The sequence below is a fragment of the Mesocricetus auratus genome, unplaced genomic scaffold (assembly GCF_017639785.1).
Source record: "Mesocricetus auratus isolate SY011 unplaced genomic scaffold, BCM_Maur_2.0 Super-Scaffold_100676, whole genome shotgun sequence".
In the NCBI taxonomy this organism is placed as follows: domain Eukaryota; kingdom Metazoa; phylum Chordata; class Mammalia; order Rodentia; family Cricetidae; genus Mesocricetus; species Mesocricetus auratus.
This window is the reverse complement of record NW_024429266.1, coordinates 38,313,418-38,339,092: the sequence shown is the minus strand read 5'-3', so window position 1 is coordinate 38,339,092 and position 25,675 is coordinate 38,313,418. Positions and strand designations below refer to the sequence as shown.

At 40.6% G+C, this 25,675-nt stretch overlaps 1 protein-coding gene across 5 annotated transcripts in view; it reads right to left on the bottom strand.

Moving 5' to 3' along the window:
• Smg7 (SMG7 nonsense mediated mRNA decay factor) overlaps positions 1–18,954 on the bottom strand; it is a 67,598-nt gene extending 48,644 nt beyond the window's left edge. For 2 of the 5 annotated variants that reach the window (XM_013114335.3, XM_013114332.3), the window contains exon 1: positions 18,656–18,953. Coding sequence is in view for 1 of the 5 variants with exons in the window: in XM_013114332.3 (XP_012969786.2) it covers positions 18,656–18,684 (29 nt within the window). In the remaining 4 variants the exon portion in view is untranslated. Of the gene's footprint in view, positions 1–18,655 lie in introns of all 5 variants that reach the window. The other 3 variants (XM_013114331.3, XM_013114334.3, XM_013114336.3) reach the window with 3 other exon arrangements.
• Between the last annotated feature and the right edge of the window lie 6,721 nt (positions 18,955–25,675).

The window sequence follows — 25,675 nt, the reverse complement described above, 5'->3', positions numbered from 1 at the left end:
TTCTGGGAGCCTACATATGGTAAAACACACAAATAATTCAGAGCTTTTCATAGCAACCTGAGATTTCTCCAATTCTATAAAGACTTTATAGGAAACTTGCCAAAGGCCTCAAAGACTTATCCCTGGAATTCAAACCCAGAATTCTATAGCCTGAACAGCTTCATAATACACAACATTTCACTTTTCAATGGCCCATATAAACACACCTTAATTATAAATATTGACTACTGCTTATGATTTAAGCCGCCATTTTAAACAGTGTGCAATTCATCTACACGTACCGGAAATCGTCTTGGTTTTTAGCTTCTTAGCTCAAGCTCTTTGCCAGGAGGCTTCTTTATGCCCTCTTCTGGCAGCTACCCCACCCCCATTTTTAGAAATGTTTTGGTTAAAAAGACAATTACTACAAAACATAGGTATTCTACAATTTCTTGCAAAAATCACATACATACTTCCATGTCAACTGTAGAATGTTCCTGGAAGAAACTAAGATATCACAAGCAAAAATTTTAATGACTTTCTCTAGCCTAGAGCAAATGCTGTTCATAGAAACGCTCACGAACATACAATTTTAAGGACTATTTTATGTCTTCATGCCATCCCATTTTTTTTAGTAGTATCCTAATATATAAAAGCCAAACAGAACCTAAACTTCTGTTTGTGATTCAAATATCATCAAATTTCAGAATGTCAATTTTCCTGAAAAGATCAAGTATTTTCCAAAACTGATACCCACAGATTAAAATATCCAACAAAGTGCAAATGTTTAACCAAAGAAGAAAACCTATGGAGTCATTTAATAGAAGAAAAGCTTAAAAGCAAACAAAGAAAATAATAATATTCTGTAAGGAATAATAAAAGAACTATTGCTGAATTCCTATAAGAATAAAAGGCAAGTGAGAAGCATCATTTTCAAAGTACAGAAAAAAAGAAAACTTCAACTTAATTTTATATCCAGCAAAAATATCTTCCAAAATCAAAGGAATATAACATTTTCAGAAGTACAAGAGCTAAGGACTTTTATGCCAACAGATTGATACCCACAAAGAGTATTAAAATAAAAGCTTTTCAGGATGAAAGAAGATACTAATGGAAACTTGAACTAAACAAAGAGGTGACAATTTCAACAAATAATAGACCTGTGAGTAAATATAAAATAGCACTTTTCTTGCTTTAAATATTTTTTAAAATTATGGTTTACTTTATGCAAAAAATACTAGATTATAGAGATGAAAACAAATACAGATGTTTGACAACAGTAAAAGGCAAAAAGAAGGGGAGAGTAATGAGGCCAGGCATGGTGGTATGTTTTTAATCCTAGAACTTTGGAAACTGAAGCATGTTGATGCCAACGTGACCAATGAGATACTTTCTCCAAATATACACACACAAGAAAGAGGGGAGGGAGGAGTAAATACAATGAAAATATACTGTTACAATGATTTATAGTAACACATAGTAAACAGAAATAAAACAAAAAAAACCGGAAAACCAGAAAAATCTACATTTAGATACTTCATAACTCAATAATGGCATTTGCCTTTAATCTCAGCACTCTCAAGGCAGAGGCAGGCAGGTCTCTGTAAGTTCAAGGCCAGCCTGGTCTACAGGTCAAGTTCCAGAACAGGCTCCAAAGCTACACAGAGAAACCTTGTGTCAAAAAACAAAACAAAAAATATAAATAAAAAAATTGTAAAACTCTTTCAGTAAATAATAGGATAAGCAAAGCAGAAAACAGTAACCTATCTAATATCTATAGAATATTCTGCCTAACAAAACACTTTGCCCATGTGCACATGAAGTCACTGAGATAGACAATAAACTGAACCACACAGCAAGTCTTCATAAATTTAAAAGAATTAAAATCACATAAATACAAATCAGTTTAGAAAGCCAGATGCAATTAGTTGCTCACATTAAGAAATGCTTGCCAAATTCTTCAAATATCTAAAAAATGAAGAATTTATTTCTGAAGAACCAGAAATCAAAGAAGCAATCCCAAGAGAAATTTGAAAACCAAATGAAAATGGAAATGTGCATAGTGTATAGTATGCAGCAAAGGTAGCAGGGAGGCACTGGGAGCTTTGAATGTTTATACAGAGGAGAGAGGCCTAAAAGTACTGCTCTAAGCATACCCTGTAATATGTCACAATATATACTGAGCACCCTTTCCCCATGGGGGTCTGCTGATTAGCTGGTGACTAGGAGTTTGTAGCAAAACACTTCATGTCCCCTCCTCCGAGTAAGGCCTGCAAGCAAGTTCCTGTTTTCTGTCCGTCCTTATGGTCTAAATGCTAATTCCTGTATCCTGTTTTTGGTCCACCCTTTGCCGGAGGGCCCTGGGAACATAGGCTTCTGACCTTGGTGGTTTTCCACCAAGCCTGCCATTGGTATATAAGACTCCACTCTTGTTAAAATAAACACCATTCTGTCTTTGTTTTCATTTATATCCTTAGCCCTTCTCCCTGATCGTTGTGAAGTGTTGTAGCCCTGTAACCTAGAACACCAGCTCCCTACAATATACAAAATTGATTCAAAATAGACTGCAGATTTAATATATAAAATTTCTAAAAGAAAATGTAGACGTAAATTGAGTAACTCTTAACTACTAGCTTTGGTTTAAATGTTCTGTCTCCTCCCAAATGCACACAACAACATCAAGAGATGCTTACTCCTGGAAATGAATACCCTATGAAGGCATGGGACTAGTACCTAAAGGAACTAGTATGAAGAATGGAACTAGTACCTTATAAAGAGGCAAAAGAGAACTAGCAAGGGCTCTTTGTGAACATGCTCTCAGACTCCATGCCAACATCCTTCAAAGCAGGGAGAAATAAATCTCTGTTGTTTGAATGATTGAACTGGATTAGAAGACAACGTGGCTGGTATCTTGTGATATGATAGCAGTGGAAAATTAAGTAGTCTGTGTTGTTTATAAACATAATGCTTATTTGAATTAAACTGAATTTGTAAATGCAAATTCTTGATTCATATAAATGAATGGGAGGTGTTAACTAACAGTGGTAGCAACATGGTAGTACAATTTTTTTCCCTTGATGTTCTAGTCTTACTTAATTCACATATATTTGAAACAAAAGTCAAGTTGGGCTGGGTATATAACATTGCTGGCGATGTTCCTCAGTTGGCATGGTGCTTGTCTACCATACACAAAGCTTTTGAGTTCAATTCCCAGAAACTCAAAAGCCAGGTGAGGTAGCAGAGGCCTGTAATGCCAGTTCTCTACAACCCCAGCTCTCAGAAGGCAAAGATCTGAAATTCAAGGTTAACCTCAGCTACATAACTTGAAGCCAGTCTAGATTCTAGGACACTTGGCCTCAAGGAAAAACAAAAACAAAAACAAAAAAAGGTTAAAGTTTACCTTTATCATCAGTGCCCGTTCTGGCCCTGATACCCTTACATAGTTTTTCCTTATTATTCAGAGGGATTAGTTCCTGGACCCTACCAATATACACAGATGCTTCAGCTCTCACAGAAAATATACTACAGTGTAGTGACCAGTCCCTCATTTTAGCAGCAATTACAGGCTAACATGTGCTTGCATGACCTTGCCGATCCTGTCCTGGTCACTAAGGTCAGATGCCCTCCTCGTCGCAAGGAACCAATCAGAAGTTAGCTGGCAGGGCTGTGCTTTATGGATAGTGCACAGCAGTGACCTGCAGAGCATAGCAACCGCCCTGGGAGGGCCTATGGGCCATAACAACCAGTTGACCAGTCAACACAGGGCAGGTCACCCAAACCTAGAAGCACACCAATCCTGAGACTGTTTCATACCCCTACACACCCCCCTTACGCTGCCCTTTAAGGTCCCTGTCTCCAGGTTGCTTGGGGTCTTTCTTCAGCCATATGCCATGGTGGCAGGGTGAAGGGCCCAAGCTAAAGGAGTTACCTCGTTAAACATCTACAATAAAAGACTCATTGCTGTTGCATCGAAATGGGCCTCTTGGTGATTCTGGGGTTCAGAATTTGGGCACAACAACAGTTGTATGTAAGTTATATGTATATGTATCCATATACATAGCAGTTTTACTGTTATTGTTGGGAACTAAACTGAGGGCTTCCCGCATATGAACTCTATCGTGGAACTACCCTTCCCTCCCAGGCCCAAAGGTTTTCTTTTCTTTTCTTTTTTTTTTAAATATATTTTTCCTGAATATATTTGATGCAGCGTTGACTGTATCCACAAATGTAGAGCTAACAGAAGTTTTGCAATTCCTTCTAGCTTGTTGGATACTAAGATCTTACACCATAACTTAAAATTATTTGTACTCAGTCCATGCTATGATTTTACTTTACATAATTTTTTTATTCATGTGACATGGATAGGTGTTTTACCTACATGTATATCTGTGTACCCTGTGCATGTCTGGTGCTCGTAGAAATCAGAACGTTGGGTGATTGGGGACTGACATTACAGACAGTTGTGAATCAACATGTGAGGACACAGAAGCAGTTAGTGCTTTTAACCATCAAGTCATCTCTCCAGCCCCATATGATAACATGCCTATTTGGTATCTCACCATAAGTGATACATTACCCATTCTACTCACTAACCATACCTTTATTCCCTATGTCCATTAAAAGTACTATCCTTTTGCCCTAGTCACCTCTAGTATCTTCTCTTTATCTCTCCTTCATACTTCATATCTAACCAGTTATTAAAACTCACTGGTTGCATCCTTGTAAAAATCTCTCAGTAATGTTTTCCATTATCCCAATAATCCTGATATAGGCTGCAATCTCTATGTCATAACTTCTTTTGCAGAGATCTCAAAATTTACCATGCCAATTGAAAACAGACCAATTTATAACTCAAAAGTCTTTTACCCAATATACCAACAACTTACCTTCCAATTCTGTTTTTACAACCTTTCATGAACTCCACGCTCTGACTCTTTTGCAAGTCAAAAGTATAATTCATACTCAAATTCCTCTTTAGGGAAACGTTTCTTAATATAGTTCTCCTTGTATAAATATGTTAGATGATTACTGTCCTGATTAGGTTTTTTTCTTTTCCTTTCTCTTTCTTTCTTTCTTTCTTTCTTTCTTTCTTTCTTTCTTTCTTTCTTTTTTTGACAAATTGACAAGCCACAGACATCTGGGAAGAAATTTCAATTGAGAAAATGCTTCCATTGTTGGTCTGTAGGTCTATGGAGCATTTTCTTGATTAATGACTGGTGTGGGCAGTGCTATACCTGTGCAGACTGAGTAAGCTTCAGAAAGCAAGTCAGTAAACAGCATTTCTCCGTGGTACCTACCTGCTTGACTTTCTGTCTTCAGGTTTCTGCCTTGGCTTCTCATAATAGGTAAGTTAAAATAAAGCTTTTCCTTCTCAGCCAAATTGCTTTTGGTCATGCTGTTTATCAAAGCAATATACAGCAAATCAAACTATAATTAAAGATAATAATTGGATAACCAGGCAGTGGTGGCACACATCTTTAATCCCAGTACTCGGGAGGCAGATTGAGGGTGTATATCTGAGTTTGAGGCCAGCCTGGTCTACAGGCCAAGTTCCAGGACAGTCATGGCTACATAGAGAAATCCTATCTAAACAAACAAAAAAAGCATTGTACATTTAAACATCACAGTGAAAAACATTATTTCACACAAAATGCTCCTTATGATCTGTATTACTACTGGCCAATGGAAAGAAATATATAATCGAGTTCTCTAGTGACAATTAAAATGAAAAAGAAACAATGAAACTGGTTTTAATAATATAGTTTAGCTAACCTAACATACCCAAAATACTACCATTTCAACATACATTCAATATAAAACTATTGAAAGATAACATTTGATTAATACTTCACAATTACACAGCATCTCTAAACTCAGTGGATTAATTTTCAATAACTGATTTTTGCTTAGGTTTCATAAAATTTTGACAAGGAAAGCACCAGTGACCACACCCATTTTGGGTGTGGCTGCAGGTGCTGCTACCTGGAGCTCTCCCTACAAAATTTACTACTGAAAGATTTAAGTTTTTTCCATTTTTTAGTACTTCATGAATGCCTTTTGTTCACTCTGTGTATGCAGTGCCTGAAAAGACCAGAGTGGGTACCGGATCCCTTGGGATCTGAGTTACAGACTGTTGTGAACTACCACATGGGTGCTAGGAATCAAACCAGAGTACTCTGGTAGAGCAGTTAGTATTTATTACTAACTGCTGATCCACCTCTCCAGTTCTCCAAAAGTAGATTTTTATACCCAAATTGTTTAACATACTTAGATAGAGTGACTTAAGCATATCTTTAAAGTTCAAATTAAAAAATTTAAGCTCCAGGGACCAAGGGGGTATAGTTCATAAGGTATAGTAATTGCCTAGCATGCATAAAATCCTGCGATTGATCTGAACCACTCCCCCCAACCCCTCTCCACCAATAAACCAAGTGTGGTTTGTCTTAAGTCTGCAATTAAGAGGTAATGGCAAGATTGGAAATTCAAAGTTATCCTCAGCTATATAACTACATAGCAAGTGTGAAGCCAGCCTGTGATGGATCCTATCCTCTCCCCCAAAAAGTGAAGATTAATAATAATATCTGTTTTGCAGGACTTATTTTGTCAGTGAAAATTTTTAACATATGTGAAATGCCAAAGCACTATTTTAAAAAAAATTACAGGATTTAAAAAGGCCTTATATATATTCTATTTCTTGAACTGACTTTTATACAATAATATCCTATACTACTGGTCTAGACTTGGGCTGTACAATACCCATATTATCTCCTGACCTATTGAGACAGAAAAACTGAATATTATTAACTTTCATCTAGTTTAAATGAATGCAAAATACTACCTGTACCTTGACAAAACAGTAATTTAGCAGTACTATTATTGAAAACCTCAAAGCCTACTACCTACCTTCCTCCATATGTAAAGTTTCAAGAAATAGTAAAAGTGTAAAATAATTACCATAAAGAATTAAGCAAGTCAGTAAAGGAAAATACATGTTGAAGTGGCAGTTAGCTAGTCAAGAAAACTTTTTTAATGATGGGTTACCCGAAGAAGTAGACTGTGAGAATCATTCAGTGTTAGATTTTTCTAGACAAACGAGGAAGGGAAATGGGGTGAGGGAAAGAGGGTACTGGTAAGATAGTAAACCAATGTCGAAAGACAGGAAAAGGCAAGACAGAGTGAGGATGAATGGAAAAAAGGCTAGTAAAGAAGAAAAATCAGTATGTAGGAAATCTTAACTAGAAGCAGAAAATGTAGGTAGGGCTGTGGTCGGAATGGCTAAATATAAGACTGTAGAGGAAGGTAAGACACAAAATCATTTTTTTTTTTTTTGAGACAGGGTTTCTCTGTATTGTTTTGGAGGCTGTCCTGGAACTCACTCTGTAGACCCGGCTGGCCTCAGAGATCCCGCCTGCCTCTGTCTCCCAAGTGCTGGGATTAAAGGCGTGTGACACCAACGTCTGGCTAAGACACAAAAACTTAAAAAAAAAAATAGCATTACATGGTTTTCTTCCCTAAGGAAACACAATCTTAGGAAACTGAGGAACAACCACATCTCCTTCCTGGATATTCACAACACACGTTAGCACATTAAAAGTTAGGAGAGCTGGGCGTTGGTGGCACACGCGGGAAACAGAGGCAGGCGGATCTCTGTGAGTTCGAGGCTAGCCCGGTCTACAGAGTTCCAGGACAGAGAAACCCTGTCTCAAAAACCTTAAAAAAAAAAAAAAAAGTTAGGAGAGAATCCAATCTTATAGGCAGGCAATGGTGCTTATCTCTCTAATCATAGCATGAAAGGCTGAGGCAGAAGAAATGCCACTAATTTAAGGACCACATAGGCTACAGAGTGAGAACCAGGCCAGCCACAGCTATATAACAAGATCCTGTATGGTACTCAAAAGATACAGTTTAATCAGATGCTCTTAAACTTACTTTGTTTTGGACATACTGATAATCCTCATGTCTACATATAACAGAAAACTGACCAGCAGAACATACTCTACTACGCTACAGTACTGAATAGGTTTGCCATATGTAATACAGTAAAAACATGAAAGACTCTGCTTTACAAGAACAGGTGCATAGAACCTTTGGTACTGGTGAGGATGTGCTTTTAAACATTGCTGGTACCAAAATAAACACTTTCAGCTTTGGGGTGCTCTATGAAAGAAAATACTGCTCTAATTCCTAGTTTTGTTTAACAGCTTACTATAAATCCATGGCCTAGAACAACATATATCATCACAAGTTCAATAGGATTTCCAGCACACTAAAACCAAGGTGTCACCATGGTTGTACTGCCTTCTGAAGACTGTAGGGAAAAGAATCAGCATTTTTGCCTTTTCTGATTCTGGTGGGTGCCTGAATTCCTTAACTCCTGGCCCTCTTCCATCTTCAAAGACAAAAGAATGCCATCTCTAATTCTAGCTTTTCTGATTCTTTCCACAATGGGTCTTTGTGATTATACTGGGTCCAGTAGATAATAGCATTTTAAAGTCTGCTAGTTAGCTATGCAAACTGCATCTGAATCCTTAATTTCCTCTCACAAGTTACATACAGTAAAATAGTCACAGGTTCTAAAGATTAGAAGATAATTACATAAAGGCATTTTGAAAGTATAAAATATATTAATAAAGATGGTAGCTTCATCCAATGAAGATGTTCATTGCACACAACAGACCCCTCAATTATCTTACAACTATTTATACCACAAAAGCTTCTACCTACTTCAAGGATTATATTAGCAAACTTATAAATATATTAAAAGTACAGAAAATTAGCAGGGTGTTGGTGGCGCATGCCTTTAATCCCAGCACTCTGGAGGCAGAGGCAGGCGGATCTCTGTGAGTTTCAGACCAGCCTGGTCCACAGAGCAAGTTCCAGGACAGCCTCCAAAACAATACAGAGAAACCCTGTCTTGAACCACCCCCCCAAAAAATACAGAAAGTTAGGTCAGATGAAGAAACTAGGCTATTAGCCCATCTAAAGCTATATTGGACTTTACATGAGGAAGTTATAGCTTCTCATGAAATTCTTCTAGTAATCTACCATGATGACTAGCAGCAAAATTAAAGCTTGACAGGCCTACCTTTATATGGCTAGTATGTCACAGACCTGAACTCAGAACAACCTAATACAAATTAAGGCAGTCTTAATTCAAAGACCTTTCATTCAGTTTAGTAAACCATGATGCTGCCCTACGAAGCAAAAACAACAAACAAACAAAACAAAACACACACACAAAACCCGAGTACAAATTTAGTCAAATTATTTTTAAATTAGAAAATAAATCTGTTGGTTTCTTTCCCTATCCGTTTATAAGCCAGAATTTATGGCCAGTATACCTCATAATTTGAGTTGTTTCTAAAAAATGCTCTAAAAGAACAAATGACTGGTTCAGACAAATAACATTTTTGTTATAGTTATAGATTTGAGGGTTCCATCCCTAGCAAGGGGTGAGGAGCAGGGCACAACTGAGAGCGAAACTCTAAAGTCCATTATCAAAGATTCTGCATTTTTCCTTATGGCATACCTGCATTAAATCCAAAGAGGCTCACTTAATCTTAGTAACTACAGAACCAAGGTATATCATCTTTCCCCAATACTACAGAACTCCTGCTATCCCATCTCCTTATCACAGGAGGTGAAGAGTCTATAAAATATAATTGTGCAAAACAAATTTGCTTTCAGAATTATACAAACTTGCTAACACTTTGTAATCTCCCAAACAATTTAAGAATTCCAAATAACTAGTAAATTTTAATTAAGATAAGCCTACTTACTAAAAAGAAAACTCAAGTCTTGCATATCTCAAAGGAGCTACTACATAAGACATGACTTTCTCTTGTATTCCTTTCCCTTTAACTTTAAACTTGATTACTCCTGCTCATGCATTAAAACTATGCTCAGGCTGCACATACCTCTAATACAACATTAGACCTCTGAAGCAGAATCACTTGAGCTCAGGAGTTGGAGATCAGTCTAAGCAACATATCACCCTGTTTCAAGAACACCACCACCACCAGGGGCTGAAGAGATAGCTCAGTGGGTTAAGACCACTGGCTGCTCTTCCAAAGGACTTGAGTTTGATTCCCAGCCCCTATAATTCCAGGTCAGGGGAGTTGATGCCTATTCTGACCTGTAAGCACTGCATACATGTGGTACACAGATTCCCAAAATGGTCTTTGGAAACTTTCACTGCATCCCTAAGGGGAAAAAAAGGTTCTACTTGCCTGTGAATACTCATGCCTACTGTAGAATACATGTGACCAGGTGTGAAGACTCTATCCTGCAACCCCAGAACTCAAGAGGCTGAGGCAGGAGTGCAGCCTAGATAAACTGGATGGATGGATGGATGGATGGATGGATGGATGGATGGATGGATGGATGGATGGATGGATGGGATGGATGGGATGGATGATGCATAAAAAGCTAAGACACATTCTCTATCACAATCTAGCTACAGCAATTAACACATGTGAAGATAGAAAAAAAATTAAAGAAACTACAAGTGTCAAAAAAGAATAGATTCAAAGAAAGCAGAAATCAACAGATTAAACAAGGAAGTCATTTAAAAAGTGAAGCATAACTAGGCCAATGGAGGACAGAACTTCCTGTAGTTTTAGTTTGAAATAAATATGGGCAAATCATCTTGTTTTCTGTTCCTGACACCACTGACAGAAGTAGATGAGTTATTTTATTAAAGGTCATCAATGTCAGATTAAGAAGTGTAATTAAAGAAAAGCAATATAAAAATATTTTCAAGAATATTAATTTGGAATCAATGCAAAATATCTGTGGTGAGACAGAAGGTGTGGAGTCTGAAGGGAAAAAAAAGAGTTCCGTGTGAAGAAGACCCAAAATTTGTTATGCTAAGTCATTTCTTCCTATCCATATCCCATTGTGGGGATCACAGACCCTGGCCAGAAACCCACTCCTGGATCAGCCTGGGAGCAGGCAGCTGTGAGACAATGTTTACTGAAAACATGTTTACTGAAAACAATTCAGTGCCATAAATTCCTGATAAGGGCTTGATAAGGGCTCTGAAACACCCTGACTTTGATCTTCCCGATCGCTAGCTACTCCCTGCTGTTCCCGATTCTGGTGCCAGAGATTTAACCACCAGCCAGGAGGAAGGAGAGGTCTGTGAGAGGGCTGTTGGAGATTTGTGCATGTATGGATGGCAGAAGTTTTTCTGAAGGGAAGCGTTTTTCTTGGGAAGTTCTCCTAAGCCGATTTGGGGAGCATAAAGTTTTCTTAACGCAACCGACTAGTCTGTGTCATCTATCCCGACCACCTCGCCACATTCTCGGATACAGGCTGCGCAGGAGGCGCGGCATCCCATTTCCCCAACAACACAGTAATGAGCAGTATTTAAAGCCTAGTCAATACTTGTGATCTGGGAAGAACTTCGGGCAAGGTATTTCCACAGTATGAGTGAAACATGGACAGAATCAGTAAGGAAAAAGGAAAGTGGAGGATAAAGAAACTAGGAGAACTCAAAAGATGACTACAAGATTGAACCTGGGTGGTGGGATGGAGGACAGAATCAGAGTACCTGCAATGAGGAAAATGAGGAAGCTTAAAGAATTGTATGGAAGGGAATAATATGAAGCACTCGCGTGTCACCAGTAACTTCAAACTTGCCACTAAAAACTTCTGTGATGGTACTCTACGTGTAATATTCAGTAACTACCATTAGAGCAAAACTTAAAATTTGAAAAAACAAACTGAAATATTTATATGTGTCTACAAGTAGGAACATGGTAGCTAGCTTAGTATTACCTAAGGGAAAATTGATGAGAAAACTTAATCTACTGTTTAGAGGAAAAGGAACCCATGTTATGTCTACAGTTCGGAACTGAAGCATCTTCCAAAGGCCCAAGAGTTAAATGTTTGGTCCCTGAATTGGCACTACAGGAAGGTTATGGAATTCTCAGGGTAGGGTCTCATAGAAAGGAGACTTGAGGTCACTGAGCACATGTGTACCCTCAAAGAAGACTAGGGCATGAGTCCCTTGTTCTGCTTCCCAGTCACCATAACATATCTGCTACCTCACCATAGGCCAATTATGTAGCAGGGCCAACTGGCCTGAGCTGAAATCGCCAGAAACTCAGCTAAAACAAATTTGTTCTCTCAGTAAGTTGATTATGTAGGTATGTTATAATGATGTAAACTAACATACTATGCATATATATTCTTTAAATCAGTGTTCTCAACTGGCAGAGAATTTACAGTCTAGAGAATAGTGCTCAATGCATGGTGACATTTTTGATTATAATAAAAAATTGGAGAATGATATTGGCATCTAATGGATACAGACTAGGAAAGCTAGCCTGCTAAGTGGTCCAAGGTCACAAGCTAAACAATGCCCACCCATATGAAGAATATTTAGCCTGCTTTGTCAACCAGGTGCCAAGCTTTGCAAAAAATCCTTTCAAAATGAAGCAAACAAGAAAAAAACAGAGAACCGAGTTGTTGCTTAGTGTGCCTGATATCTCTCAAAAATTTCTTTAACAATTAGCATCACCTCTTCTTCCTAGTGACTAAAAATTGGGCTGCAAACAACTTTCCCAAGCAGCTCCATCACATGTTAACCAGTAAGGAGTTGACTACAAGTTCTCACTATGTGATATGCTTACCAAATCACTTATTTTCCTGTAACTGATGATTAGCTCTTCTTTGTTCCTATCTCCTAGGCCCTTTGCTAAGTTTAGCTACAGCAATGGAATACACCTTTATGAAAAACTTCAAAGACAGTATGTGATGCTCACCCACCAGTAACCTGCATACAAATTAACAGCCCACTTCCGGCAATACATTTATCTATCTGCTCATCTCTGAACAAGACCATCAGTTAAACTAACCCGGCTAAACTTTCAGGAACAAATGCACACAACTAATAAAAATCTAAAAGTCTAGTCAGGGCTAGAGATGTAGCTGAAGACTAAAACAACTTAATAAAGCGTGAACAAACTAGTCCTTTTAAAGTATGAACATTCCCCACCCCAAGAAGTACCTTACGAGAAACTGGCTATACTAGTGGATCCAGATCTTACTATAGTCTATTTATTAAGAACATCAACAAAAAGCTCAGTGATTGCTTCCTCTATCATAAAGACAGATGACAGCAGCTGTGAGAAAGCAAAGAAATCAAACATAGCTAAGACAGGAAGTATACATTTTTAATCCAACTGAAACCACAAAAGAAGCAGAAATTAACCAAGATAATTCAGCCAGTCAATATTCAAGCAGGCAATTATAATAAAAACTTCAAAGCCTCAAGTTAGTTTAAAAAAAAACAACAATTGCCATATTTGGTCAACCAGTCATGTTTGACTGATTTTTCTGAAACTGAGGCAATTTTACATCCTAGAAAGGCTAAGAGTGGCAGGAAGGGGTGGGGAAACAGCAGACCACATGGATTAAAATCAGTGTACAACTTACAAGTCTTTCTGAGGCTTCCCAACAGACTCAGCACTGCCAGACTGCTCTAGAAAGTAGAGCTCACTGCATTATTTACCTATTTCTTTTTTTTTTTTTTTTTTTTTTTTTTTTGGTTTTTCGAGACAGGGTTTCTCTGTAGCTTTGGAGGCTGTCCTGGAACTCACTTTGTAGACCAGGCTGGCCTCGAACTCACAGAATCCGCCTGCCTCTGCCTCCCGAGTGCTGGGATTTCTAATACTGTATCCTCCCCCCCTCCTCTCACCAGGCTAAGATTATGCTTGCTACATTACCCAGCCTCAACCAAGATTTATCATGAAGAATTTTATCCTACAATAATATGGAAGTATTTTCCATGACAACCATTTTTTCTGCTACCTCAAAAAACAATTCTGTGGCTGCTGCTTCATTTCTGGCTCTAAAATTTCTAACATGGACTATGACACTAGAATGCCCTTTCAACAGAGGGTATCAAAGGGGAAATGAAAGCAAAGTTGGAAGGTATACAAAACAGAATTAGTACCTCTCACAATGGCATTAGATGTAACACCTCTGACACCATTTATAATAAGATTTGACCTGTTTGACTAGTATTGTCTATGGCTATGATTATTCCTCTTTCTCATATTCCAGAACAACTTTGATGTCTTCTGTCTTGTACTTTAATGTCTGCTTCCTTCACCCCCATTTTTGTGTGTCCTGATTAGTTTTTTGTTAACTTGACACTCATTACAGTCACCTGGGAAGAGGCCCTCACATGGAAATGTGTCTCCATCAGATTGCCTGTAGGCAAGTATGTAGAGTATTTTCTTGATTGATATGGGAGGGACCAGCATACTGGAGGTGTTGCCACTCGTGGACAGATGGTCCTCATGGTACAAGAAAGCAGGTTGACAAGCCAGTAACCAGCACTCCTCAATCCCTTCCTTTGACAGTTCCTGCCTTGACATCCCTGAATGACGATGGACTACAAAGTATAAGATGAAATAAACCCTTTTCTCCCCAAGCTCCTTTTTGGTCATGGCCTTTATCACAGAAATAGAAACCCAAGACAGTGTCTCTGGTATGTAAATTTCTACTCTTTCAAAAACAAGTCATTCTTTTAAAGTGTAATATTATGCCTCACTTACAATCTCATCTGTGGTCTATCTTCACCCTTCTGCCCCCAACGGAAAAACTATATTCAGCCCACTCTTTAACACAACAGAAGTGTCAACGTCTTTTTAAAAAAATCTTTCATTTTGTCAAAATCAAGAGAAAACACCTGACTTCTACTTTGATTTGGGTAAATATACTTCCAATGTTTTCTACCTAGAATATCCATTTTTAAAGGACATTCTTTAATTTATAAAAACTAAGTCTTTTCAACATGCTTTTGAGCAGGAGTCATACCACTAGTAAGGAAAAGGATACTTCTAACAAAAGAAATCTGCAGTCTTTTCTTGTTCACAGTATCATCTCTTTCCTCTAGGGAGGTGTTCTTCTCGTCTCTGCTGTTTCTTTAATTTGAGATGAATTCAGTTCCCTTAATGCTAAGTTCACTCTTTCTTGTTCTTTTGTTTGTTTTGTTTTTGTTTTACAAGACAGGGTTTCTCTGTATTGTTTTGGAGGCTGTCGGATCAGCCCGGCCTCGAACTCACAGAGACCCACCTGTCTCTGCCTTCCAAGTGCTGGGACTAAAGGCGTGGGCCACCACCCGGCTCTTTCTTGTTCTTATTGAGGTGTCTTACTTCATAATCTCATTCTCTGAAACTGCCACCTTGCTCCCTACATTTCCATAACCCCACTATTTCAGTACTAGACACCCCTGCTCACTTACTCTAACAAATTAAAATTCAGCTAAATGAAAATAAATTTTTATTTTACACCAGGGAAAATCTACAGCTATGCAGTCTAAAAACTGTTCAGTCATGGTCTTCTCCCACTGACAAAGATAGGCAACAAAACTCTTCCTAAAGTCAAGGTCATAAACCAACTCTCCTAAGTCTCAGCTGTTTGGGGGGCTGGAGAGATGGCTCAGCAGTTAAGAACCCTGGCTGATCTTCTAGAGGTCCCACATTAGATTCCCAGCATCCACATGGCCATTCACAACCATCTCTAACTCCAGTTCCAAAGAATCTCACATCCTCTTCTGGCCTCCATAGACACTACACATCAATGCAGACAAAACACCCATACATATAAACAAAAACACTTCTATTTTCAAAAAAACTCAGCATAATGCTTCCTTGGAGATGGCCTCCAGTCTCCCCTCAGTAGTCTTTAAATGAAACTCAGAGGAAAACTGAAGCTAGTACAAATCTTTACTGCTGGCCATCGTCCTCCTGCATATACCACTAAGTGTCAGACTTCTAAGACTTTTTTTTTTTTTTTTTTTTCGAGACAGGGTTTCTCTGTATTGTTTTGGAGGCTGTCCTAGAACTCGCTCTGTAGACCAGGCTGGCCTCGAACCTGCCTCTGCCTCCCAAGTGCTGGGATTAAAGGCGTGCGCCACCAACGCCCGGCAAGACTTGATTTCTTTACTTCGGACAGATCCACTAAAGTAAAACTGGCTCTGAGAAATTATAACGGGATTCTAGATCCCATGTTCCCCCCTTTGTTTGTCTATCAATTGCAGCTGGAGATGTATCAGTCACTTAAGCTCTACTCACTCTATTTTCTCCATTCTCTCACTGATTCCACCTAAGGATGATCCTCCCCTCCACGCTGATTTATAAAATAGAAGATACATGAGCACACAAGCTTCTCAAAGCCAGCTGTGTTTGCATTAAAAGTATCAGCATTTTCCCAATCTGTTTGTCATGACACCCTCCAAGTCCCACTGCCATAACCTCATTTTAACCCCTAAACATCCACTATTTTACGACACAGTAATTTTGTCAAAGCATAGCTATGAACATATACATTGCCTCTAAACACATCATTTCAATTTTCTTTCTTTTCATGAAACCCAGGGTGACCTTGACCTTGCTAAATAGTAGATGACCTTGAACTTCCTACTTCTACTTAAAGAATGCTAGAATTCAGGCTGCCTATATCACACTCAGTTTTACATAGTGATGTCAGGCAACATTCTATAAATGAAACTATATCCCAAAACCCTCACCACAAATTTTCTAATGTCTACCCATTTTATCTATAAAGATCATAAAGTTCAAGGCCCTTTTAGCATCCGATTACAGAATAGGTTTTCCTTAACTACTGTGTTTACATAAAAATACAACATCTTATTTTATTTCCTAGCACTTCATAGGATCTGACAGTGTACTTATCTGTTCATGCTTACTGACTTCCTATCAAGATAAACTTGTCCATGTAAACCAGTGGAGTTTCAGCCCCTACAACATAGGAAGTCCTCAATACACACATGGGGAAGAACGCATAGACGTGCAGCACAGGAAGTTGACCTGAAGCTAGAAGACAAGCATCTGAATTTGTTTTTACACACCAGTCATCTGACCCTCAATACTTTATTCTCTGAACTCACTTTCAATTCTTAAGTTTGTTGAAGCCTAACAAACTTGTAAGTTCTGTAAGAGGGAGGAGTTCTCACTTTCTATTCTTAGCAGTTGGTACAATGCTTTCCACACAGGTGATCAACCAAACAACTGATGAATCATAAGCATATAAATGAGCAAATGAACAAAGGAACCCTTTCCTGATTTCCCCCAGTTGCTTGGGTCATCTCCTACCTTCAGACTCATCAACATGGTACCTTTTGTATGTATAACTACATTAGCCTGTGCTGTTCATTTACTTGCCTAATGGATGGATATTAAGCTGCAAATTCCTTAAGATTAAGAACTGGCCTGGTAGTTTCTATTTCTGACTACAGCACCTATATTCATAATTTAAAGTTTCCTCAATATGGTAAATAATACGGATGCAAAGAAAAAGGGTGTCACCTTACAGTATCAGGCATGTACGCTGTGCTAAACTCTGGAATCCATGCATCAAAGCTTCAGTGCTCCCACTATTCTTCCCTCCAGCATAATGAGTAACCACTTTGAAATACAGAATAGCCACCTCGTGTATCACATTACAATATACCTTCTCTTGCAATACAAATATATGCGGGTCCACTCTCACACACTGATTCTTTCACTTCACTAATCTCTAAACAGGTAAAGTAACTCATCGTTCAGTTTCTACCCATTCAATTCCCTTCTCTACAAGATAGGAAAGCACTTTTAAAAAAAGCATGCCTTTTTAAAGTTGTTCCTGAAAGACATAAAGGCCTAGTTTTTAAGTTTCTAAGTCTGCACAAGACCCCAATTAACCTCAGGCTCCAACAACCTTATTTTCCTTTACCATCAAGGCTTTATTTTACCCTTTAGCTTCCTCTGAGATTTTACTCAGAATCCATGAAACCATCCTGACTGTCCAACAGCTGCTGTCTTTCCATTCAAACTGTTCTCGACGACAGATAGTGTCAATGCATGTGTAACTGTGCACCTTTAAGTGTGCATCAATCCCTGCTTTCCTTCCTCACCCCAGACACACACACACACACACACACACACGCGCGCGCGCGTCACTCTATCTCCATCATACAAGTTCCTTACATCGCACTTAATGAATGCACACGACTCACAGAATGGTATCTTCTGAGACTATAACCTTGTTCATAGCACCTCCCTCTTCCCCTCATTTCCCCATCCATTCCCCCTTTTCGGGTTCCCCTTACCCCTTTAACCATAGAAGGCATCATTTCTAGTACTCACAACCCGCGATAAAGGAACAAGCTGTCGCAGCCCTGCGGTCTCCCCTTCCTCTAATTTGCCCTCCAGTCTGTGCCCTCCCAACCCCCCCAGGTGTGCTGACTTCCATCCTCGACTCTCGGCATGCATCGCTCCAGCCATCACTCCACGTTACCCCCGCTGTGGGGACCAGACCCCTCCACACCCACCTCCACTCCGGCTCGCTGCCTGCTCCCGGGGTGCCTCTCCCCACCCTGGCCCGCAGGCTGAGACCACAGGCGCGCGCGCACACACGTTCTCTTTCACGCTTCCCCAACCTCCCTCCGCTCACCGCCGGCTTCGCGGGACCTCAGCTCGGCCGCCAGGAGCCAGGCAGCCATGTGTGTGCCCGCCCCCTCCCGTAGCTGCCCGCACCTCCCGGGCCGGGGACAGGAGGACGCTGCAACTCCCCCACCGCCTCGGAGTCCGCGGTTCCTGCCCCCCCAAGCCTTTCTCCCGTTCCCACAACGCCTCGGCCGGGCTCCTTCGGCACTCACCGGAGATACTGCGCGCTCTGCAGGCTCATCCTCCGCCGCCGCGTCTCCCCGCGAAGCCTCCGTGGGTCTCTCAGGCTCCTCGGAGCGGCCCCGCAGCCCCGCGGGTGCTGGCGGCCGCCGCCATCTTCCTCTCCTCCGACTCCTCCTCGCTCGGCGCGGGGTGGGGGGAAGAGTGAGTGAGACGAGGGGGAGGGAGTGGGGAAAGCTGCTCGGGCTGCGGCTCTGGCCTGTGGGACACAGGGACGCTCCGGCTCGGGAGGGGGAAGAGGAGGGAGAAGGGAAGGGGGCGGGGAAAGAGGGGAAACCAGAGGAAGGAAGTCGGATTCGCTCTCGCGAGACTTTAGCAGTGCCGGTCCCTCGGGGTGATTTCCGCTTCTCTATACCGCTCCCTTTTGGGATCAGCAAGCCGGGTGGCGCCTGCGCGCCGGCTGAGGGGTTTGGTGGCAGCGCTGGGCGACCTTCTAATGGTCCGCCAGGCTCCTCGCGTGCGAGGGGGCAGCCCCACGCTCACCGCGAACATCGAGCCCGAATCTGCCGGGGGGTTACACTCAAAGCCTTCCGCCCCTCAACCCTCCCACTTCTCGCTTCCTTTTTCCACTCCTCCACTTTTCCCCACCGGAAACGCCACCCCTTCCTCCTACAGTTCCGCCCGCCAATTCCTCGACTCTCGTCTTCCCTCGCGCGCCGAAGAGTGACGCAACGGCCTCCCTCTCCTCAGCGGCCCCTCCCCATGCACTCCTGGAGAGTGCTGGAGGGGGGATAGGGCGGAGCCCAGGGAGACAGAGAAAGGAGACCAATCGGTTTGGGCAGGCCGCTGCCATGGAAACTGGAGGCTGTGGTTGTATTGTCATAGTAACCGCTGTGTGTAGACAGGGTGACCCTCCCCTAGAGGAAAGGATTCCCGGGAAACCGCCCAGGATTCCCCGCTTGGATTCCCTGCCCTCTGAAGGCTGAGAATCGAGATTGTCGGCCGGGCAGTGAAGTCCATCTCCTCCTCCCTTACCCCGAGGCATTCACCGTGGGCTTTTCCACCCTTCTGCGGATGGAAACCACCTCCATGGTTTCCTCGCAGCGGGGTGCGGAGAGGGCCGGGCCTGAGAAGAAAACGCGGGGGTCTGAAGGTGTTGGGTTGGAGCGGGAAAGCGAGGGCGACACTGCAGCGCCTGGCTCCAAGAAAGGGGAAGGAGTTCCCCACTACTGCCGGAGACTGGGAGGCGGGATCGCCCGCCCCCCCCCACACACACACACCGGGACGGGGTCCCTAAGGCACACCGCAACCGTGATGCCGCTCCGGCAGTCGGGAATGTTCGGCTTTTCCTAGTGGGTCGACCCCTTCCCTAATTCCTACTCGGTGTCACCTGCGAGCCCTCCCGACCGAGGCTGGGACCCGTCCTAGAAGGCTAACAAGCAGTTCTTAGGCATTTAGAACTGAGGGTGATCGGGAAGGCTGACTACCGCCTTCCTTTCCAGGGGCACCCCCAGTTGGGATCATGCTCCGTCGTCGAAGGTTGATCTCCTAAGTCCCCCCCTCCTCAGAAATCTGCAGTGCTTTAGAACTTGCCACTTTAAAAAAAAAAACTGGTGAAGAAAACCTTGTATGAAAAGAAGTACTTGGATTTATCAGCATGAAGGAGCCTACGAAAATAGTTTTCGATTTTGAGAAAAAAGTATTTTGGCGTATGTGTATTTTTTGTGTCAGGCTTAGGGTTAAAACAGAAATAATGGCTCCCAATGACGGAGGAAGTCTTTCTGACGGAGTAAAGTAATTATTGGCATTTTACAGATTTTATTTTCAATTCCTATTGAAAAGTTATGTAAGCCGCTAACCCAAAATGTTTTAGAATATGTAAGGTCATAAAACCCTCCAGGAATACAATCCTCACTGTATAATTAAAATCAGCATTTCAATGGAATCTTGGTTTGGCTTTAGGTACCTGATTTCTTCTGGTTTTTCATGCTCCCTAAACAAACGCTTTCCAGATCCTTCCCTGAATCCAATGCCTATTAAAAACCTAGAACAGTGTTTATTTGGAACATGTTTGTGTTCTCGGGAAACGAAAGTACAGCCCACTTGGAAATAAATCTCAAGGACAGATTGTCATTAACGAAATAGAAAGTGAACTATGCCCCCTCATGCTGCAAGCAAGCGCAAGTACGAGGCTCTGTGACGCTGTTCCTGTGGTGATTGCAGAAGTACAATGGGCCCAATCTTCCACCAGCACCAACGCACCGCCCACTCATGGGAAAGAGAGCCATCTAGTGAGAAACTGTCCACATCTCCAGTGTGTAGAATTCTACTTCCCTTCAGCTCTGAGAGCCAAAGAATGGAAGTTACTACTACATATAACCAAAACAGTTTATTTTTTTAAGTCAACATTCAAAGTAATGGGTTTCATTATGGCATTTTTACAAATATGTCGTGTTTTTATCCACCCTCCCCACTGACTTCCTCCACACTCCTTTCCTTTCCCACTTAGTCCTCCTTTCTGCGTTCATTGTGGTATGAATTCCATGATCGCCCCCTCCTTCCCTTCCTAAGACCTTTTCTACCCTTTCATGGTCCTCTTGAACTTTCATAACACATAATTTAGATCTAGATGCTGTGTATAAAAGAAAATGTAGTAGTTGTCTTTTTTAGTCTTATTTTCCTTAATGTCTGATCTCCAGTTCCTTGCCTTTTCCAAAAAAAATTCAAAAATTTTATCTTTATGGCTGAAAATCCAATATATATAACAAATTTTCTCATCCGTTGGTGGATACTGGTTCCGTTTCTTAGCTATAGGGAATAGTGCAGCAATAAGCATGGATGTGTCGGTCTCTGTGCTATGTTGACTTACAGTCCTTAAGAACTATACCCACAAGTGCCAGAACTGTCACATGGTAGTTCTATTTTTAGTTTTTTGGGGGACTTCCACAGAGGCTGGAGCAGCTTACATTACCACCTACTGTGTGTGAGACTTCCTTTCCCTGCCACATCCTCTCCTGCGTCTGCTGATTGGTTTTCTCTTTTCTTTTTTTTTTTTTGTTTGTTTGTTTGTTTAGTTTGGTTTTTTGAGACAGGGTTTCTCTGTATTGCTTTGGAGGCTGTCCTGGAACTTGCTTTGTAGACCAGGCTGGCCTTGAACTCACAGAGATCCACCTGCCTCTGTCTCCCAGAGTGCTGGGATTAAAGGTGTGTGCCACCAACGCCCAGCTGATCGGTTTTCTTAATGACAGCCATTCTCTTTTTTTTTTTTTGGTTTTTCGACAGGGTTTCTCTGTGGCTTTGGAGGCTGTCCTGGAACTCGCTTTGTAGACCAGGCTGGTCTTGAACTCACAGAGATCCACCTGCCTCTGCCTCCCGAGTGCTGGGATTAAAGGCGTGGGCCACCAACGCCCGGCTTAATGACAGCCATTCTTAATGGTGAGGTAGAACTTCCAGGCAGTTTTTATTTGCATTTCTACGATTGAACACTCTCACAAATATTTAATTTTTTTATTTTTATTTTTAAATTTAAGTTTAAATTAGAAACAAGGTTGCTTCACATGTCAATCCCAGGTCCCTCTCCCTTTCCCTCCCCTCCTCACACACCCTCCCACCAACCCCCCCCATACTCCCTAATATTTAATTTCTTATTTTGAGAAACTCTATTCTATTTATTAGTTCATTTACTGATGATTTGCCTTTTGGTGTTTACTTTTTGTATTTATTTAAATCTTCCAGATGGGTGGTTCTCAACCTGTGGGTTGCAACCCCTTTGGGGTCGAATGACCCTTTCACAGGGGTCACATATCAGATATCCTGCATACCAGATATTTACATTACAGTTCATAACAGTAGCAAAATTATAGTTATGCAGTAGCAATGAAATTATTTTATGGTTGGGGGATCATCACAACCATCGTCATCCCATGGGGTACTCTATTAAAGGTCACAGCATGGGAAGGTTGAGAACCACTGCTGGATATTGATCCCATTTGTGTATTGTTAGCAAAGTTCTCTCTACGCACAACCCCTTCTGAAGGCTATCTCGCACACTAGTGGCTGTTTTCTTTGCTGTTGAGAAGCTTTTTAAAGTTCATGTAATCCTGTTTGTCAACCCTTGGGATCATACTCTATGTTATAGGAGTCCTTTTCAGAAATCCCTGTCCCATGCCTATATCTCCAGGTGTTTTTCTTGTTTTCCTCTAGTTGTTTAGGTCTTACAATGTTGTTGGTCCATTTTAATTTTGATTTTCTGCACAGAGAGAAATACGTATCTAATTTCATTCTCCTATAGAAGGTGTCCAGCACCCTTTTTCTTGACATATCATTTTGAAATTTTTGTTGCTGTGTAGGTTTGCTTGTAGATCCCCTATTCAATTCCATTGGTTTACATATTTGTTTTGTTTTTCTTTGAGCACCACATAATTTTTCTTAGTATGGCTCTTTAGTATAATTTGAGAATCAAGTACTGTGATACCTCCAGCATTATTCTTCCTGTTTAGGAATGAATTTACTATTTGGAGTCCTTTGTACATCCATATGCACTTTATAATTTGTTGGTGGTGGTGGTGCTATTTTGTATTTTTGGTTGTGAGCCTAGCCTTTAATGGCTGAGCCATCTCTCCAGCCTGGTGGTGTCGTTTTGTGAAGAGAGTCATTGGAATTTTATTGAGAGAGTCATTGGAATTTTATGGGGATTGTGTTGATTGCTGTAGATTGCTTTTAGTAATATGTCCATTTTTATACTCTTAATTCTGTAAATCCAAGAGCAGGGGAGGTCTTTCTTTAGTGTCTCAAAGTATTCATTGTAGAGGTCTTGCATTTCCTTAACTGAATTTTTCTAAGGTGTTTTTAAAGCTATTGTGAACATTATTTTTTTGTGGGCAAGTTCATTATTACTATATTTAAAAGGCTACTGAAGTTTATGTGTAGATTTTGTATGCTAATATTTTGCTGAGAGTGGATAGGGGTCTTAAGAGTTTTCTAGTGGAATCTTTAGAATTTTTTTTTTGGTTTTTCCAGACAGGTTTTCTCTGTTTTGTTTTGGAGGCTGTCCTGGAACTTGCTTTGTAGACCAGGCTGGCCTCAAACTAACAGGGATCTGTCTGCCTCTGCCTCCCGAACGCTGAGATTAAAGGCGTGGGCCACCAACGCCTGGCAATCTTTTAAGTATAACATCATGCCATCTGCAAGTAAAGATGGTTTTCTTTTCTATTCATATATAACTTTTTATCTTGTCTTATTGCTCTATCTCTATTTTCAAGAACTATGGTAAATATTCTGTTTTCTTACTGAAATGTAGTGTTTAGATACTTCTAAGATTTTAATAAAATATAATTTCATACTAAATAAAATAATCACTATAGCAACCTTTTTATGCTCAGGCATATGTCTCCAGTAAATAGGGAGCATGCTATATATGTCTGATACTAACTCTATGAAAATGTTCATGTCGTCTAATTTGGGGAACAGAAAATGAGATAAGAAAGAGATGAATTCTTTTATTACGGCTGGCTGACATATTCAATAAACATTTAACATTATTATATTGCAGGAACTGTCCAGGTTACCATGGATACCACAGTGTAAGAGAGATGATACTTGTCTTAGAATAACTCACCTTCTGTAGAGACATCGAAGTATAAGAAGTGATGCGAATGTAAATGATGGGCTTGGTAATTGAGATAAGAACAAAACAGAAACATATGAGGTCAGAAATACACTTTGTATTTATAACAGCTTTCCTAAGAATTTTATGAGGATCTTCAATATCATTTAGAATATGTCTATTGAGTAGATTGAATACTGCTAATATTTATGTCTAAGAATATAAAACATTGATTCTATTTTTAAAATTATTTTTAAAAAATCAATAGAATTGGAAGGAGGATCATTACAAATCTGAAGCCAGTATGGTTGTCTTAGATAGGTTTTATATTGCTGGGATGAAACACCATGACCATTTGGGGGAGAAAAGTGTTTATCTGGCTTACACTTCCACATTGTAATCCACTATTGAAGGAAGTCAGGACAGGAACTCAAGCAGGCCTGGAACCTGGAGGCAAGAGCTGATGCAGAGGCTATGGAGGGGAGCTTGTTCCTCATGGCCTGCTCAGCCTGCTCTTTTTTTTTTTTTTTTTTTTTTTTGTTTTGTTTTTTCGAGACAGGGTTTCTCTGTGGCTTTGGAGGCTGTCCTGGAACTCGCTTGGTAGTCCAGGCTGGTCTCGAACTCACAGAGATCCGCCTGCCTCTGCCTCTGCCTCTGCCTCCCGAGTGCTGGGATTAAAGGCGTGTGCCACCAACGCCCGGCAGCCTGCTCTTTTATAAAACCCAGGACCACCAGTCCAGGGACAGCACCACCCACAATAGGTTGGACCCGCCCCCATCAATCACTAATTAACAAAATGTCTTGCAGCTGGATCTTTTGGCGGCATTTTCTCAATTGAGGTTCCCTACTTTCAGATAACTCTAACTTGTGTTATGTTGAAATAAAACTAGCCAGCACATTGTCTACATGAGTTCCAGGGAAGGCAGGGCTACATAATGGGAGCCCTGTCTAAAATTATAGAAATGAACCACAAAAACAGAAACAAAAATCAATAGATTCAGAAAACCACTTTGAATTTATATATTGATAAAGCACACTTTTTCATCTCTTCCTACTGTTTTAATTCATAGCCTTGAGATCATCATTCTCAAAGAATCAAAACTCAGTGAAATTATAGAATAAAAGCAATTCTGAAGACGTTTTACTCAGCCCCCAAACAGATATAAATTACATCTAAACTAAATAAAAGTTTAACAGCAGCTGCCTCGTTCCATTAACCCTACCTGGTTTTAAAGCTGTCCCATTTGTCTTTTGGCCAAGTGATCTCTTGGAAATTCATAAGCTAACAGACCTGAGTGTGCCTCCTGGCTCTGCTGTCTCAGTTTTTGAACTTCATTTTGTTGAAGACATTGCCTATTACAGACTTCATGTAAGCTTTAATGATTATACATGTAATTTTCTGAGTGTCTGGATATATAATGTTGACCCTTAATAAGTGTTCATTTTC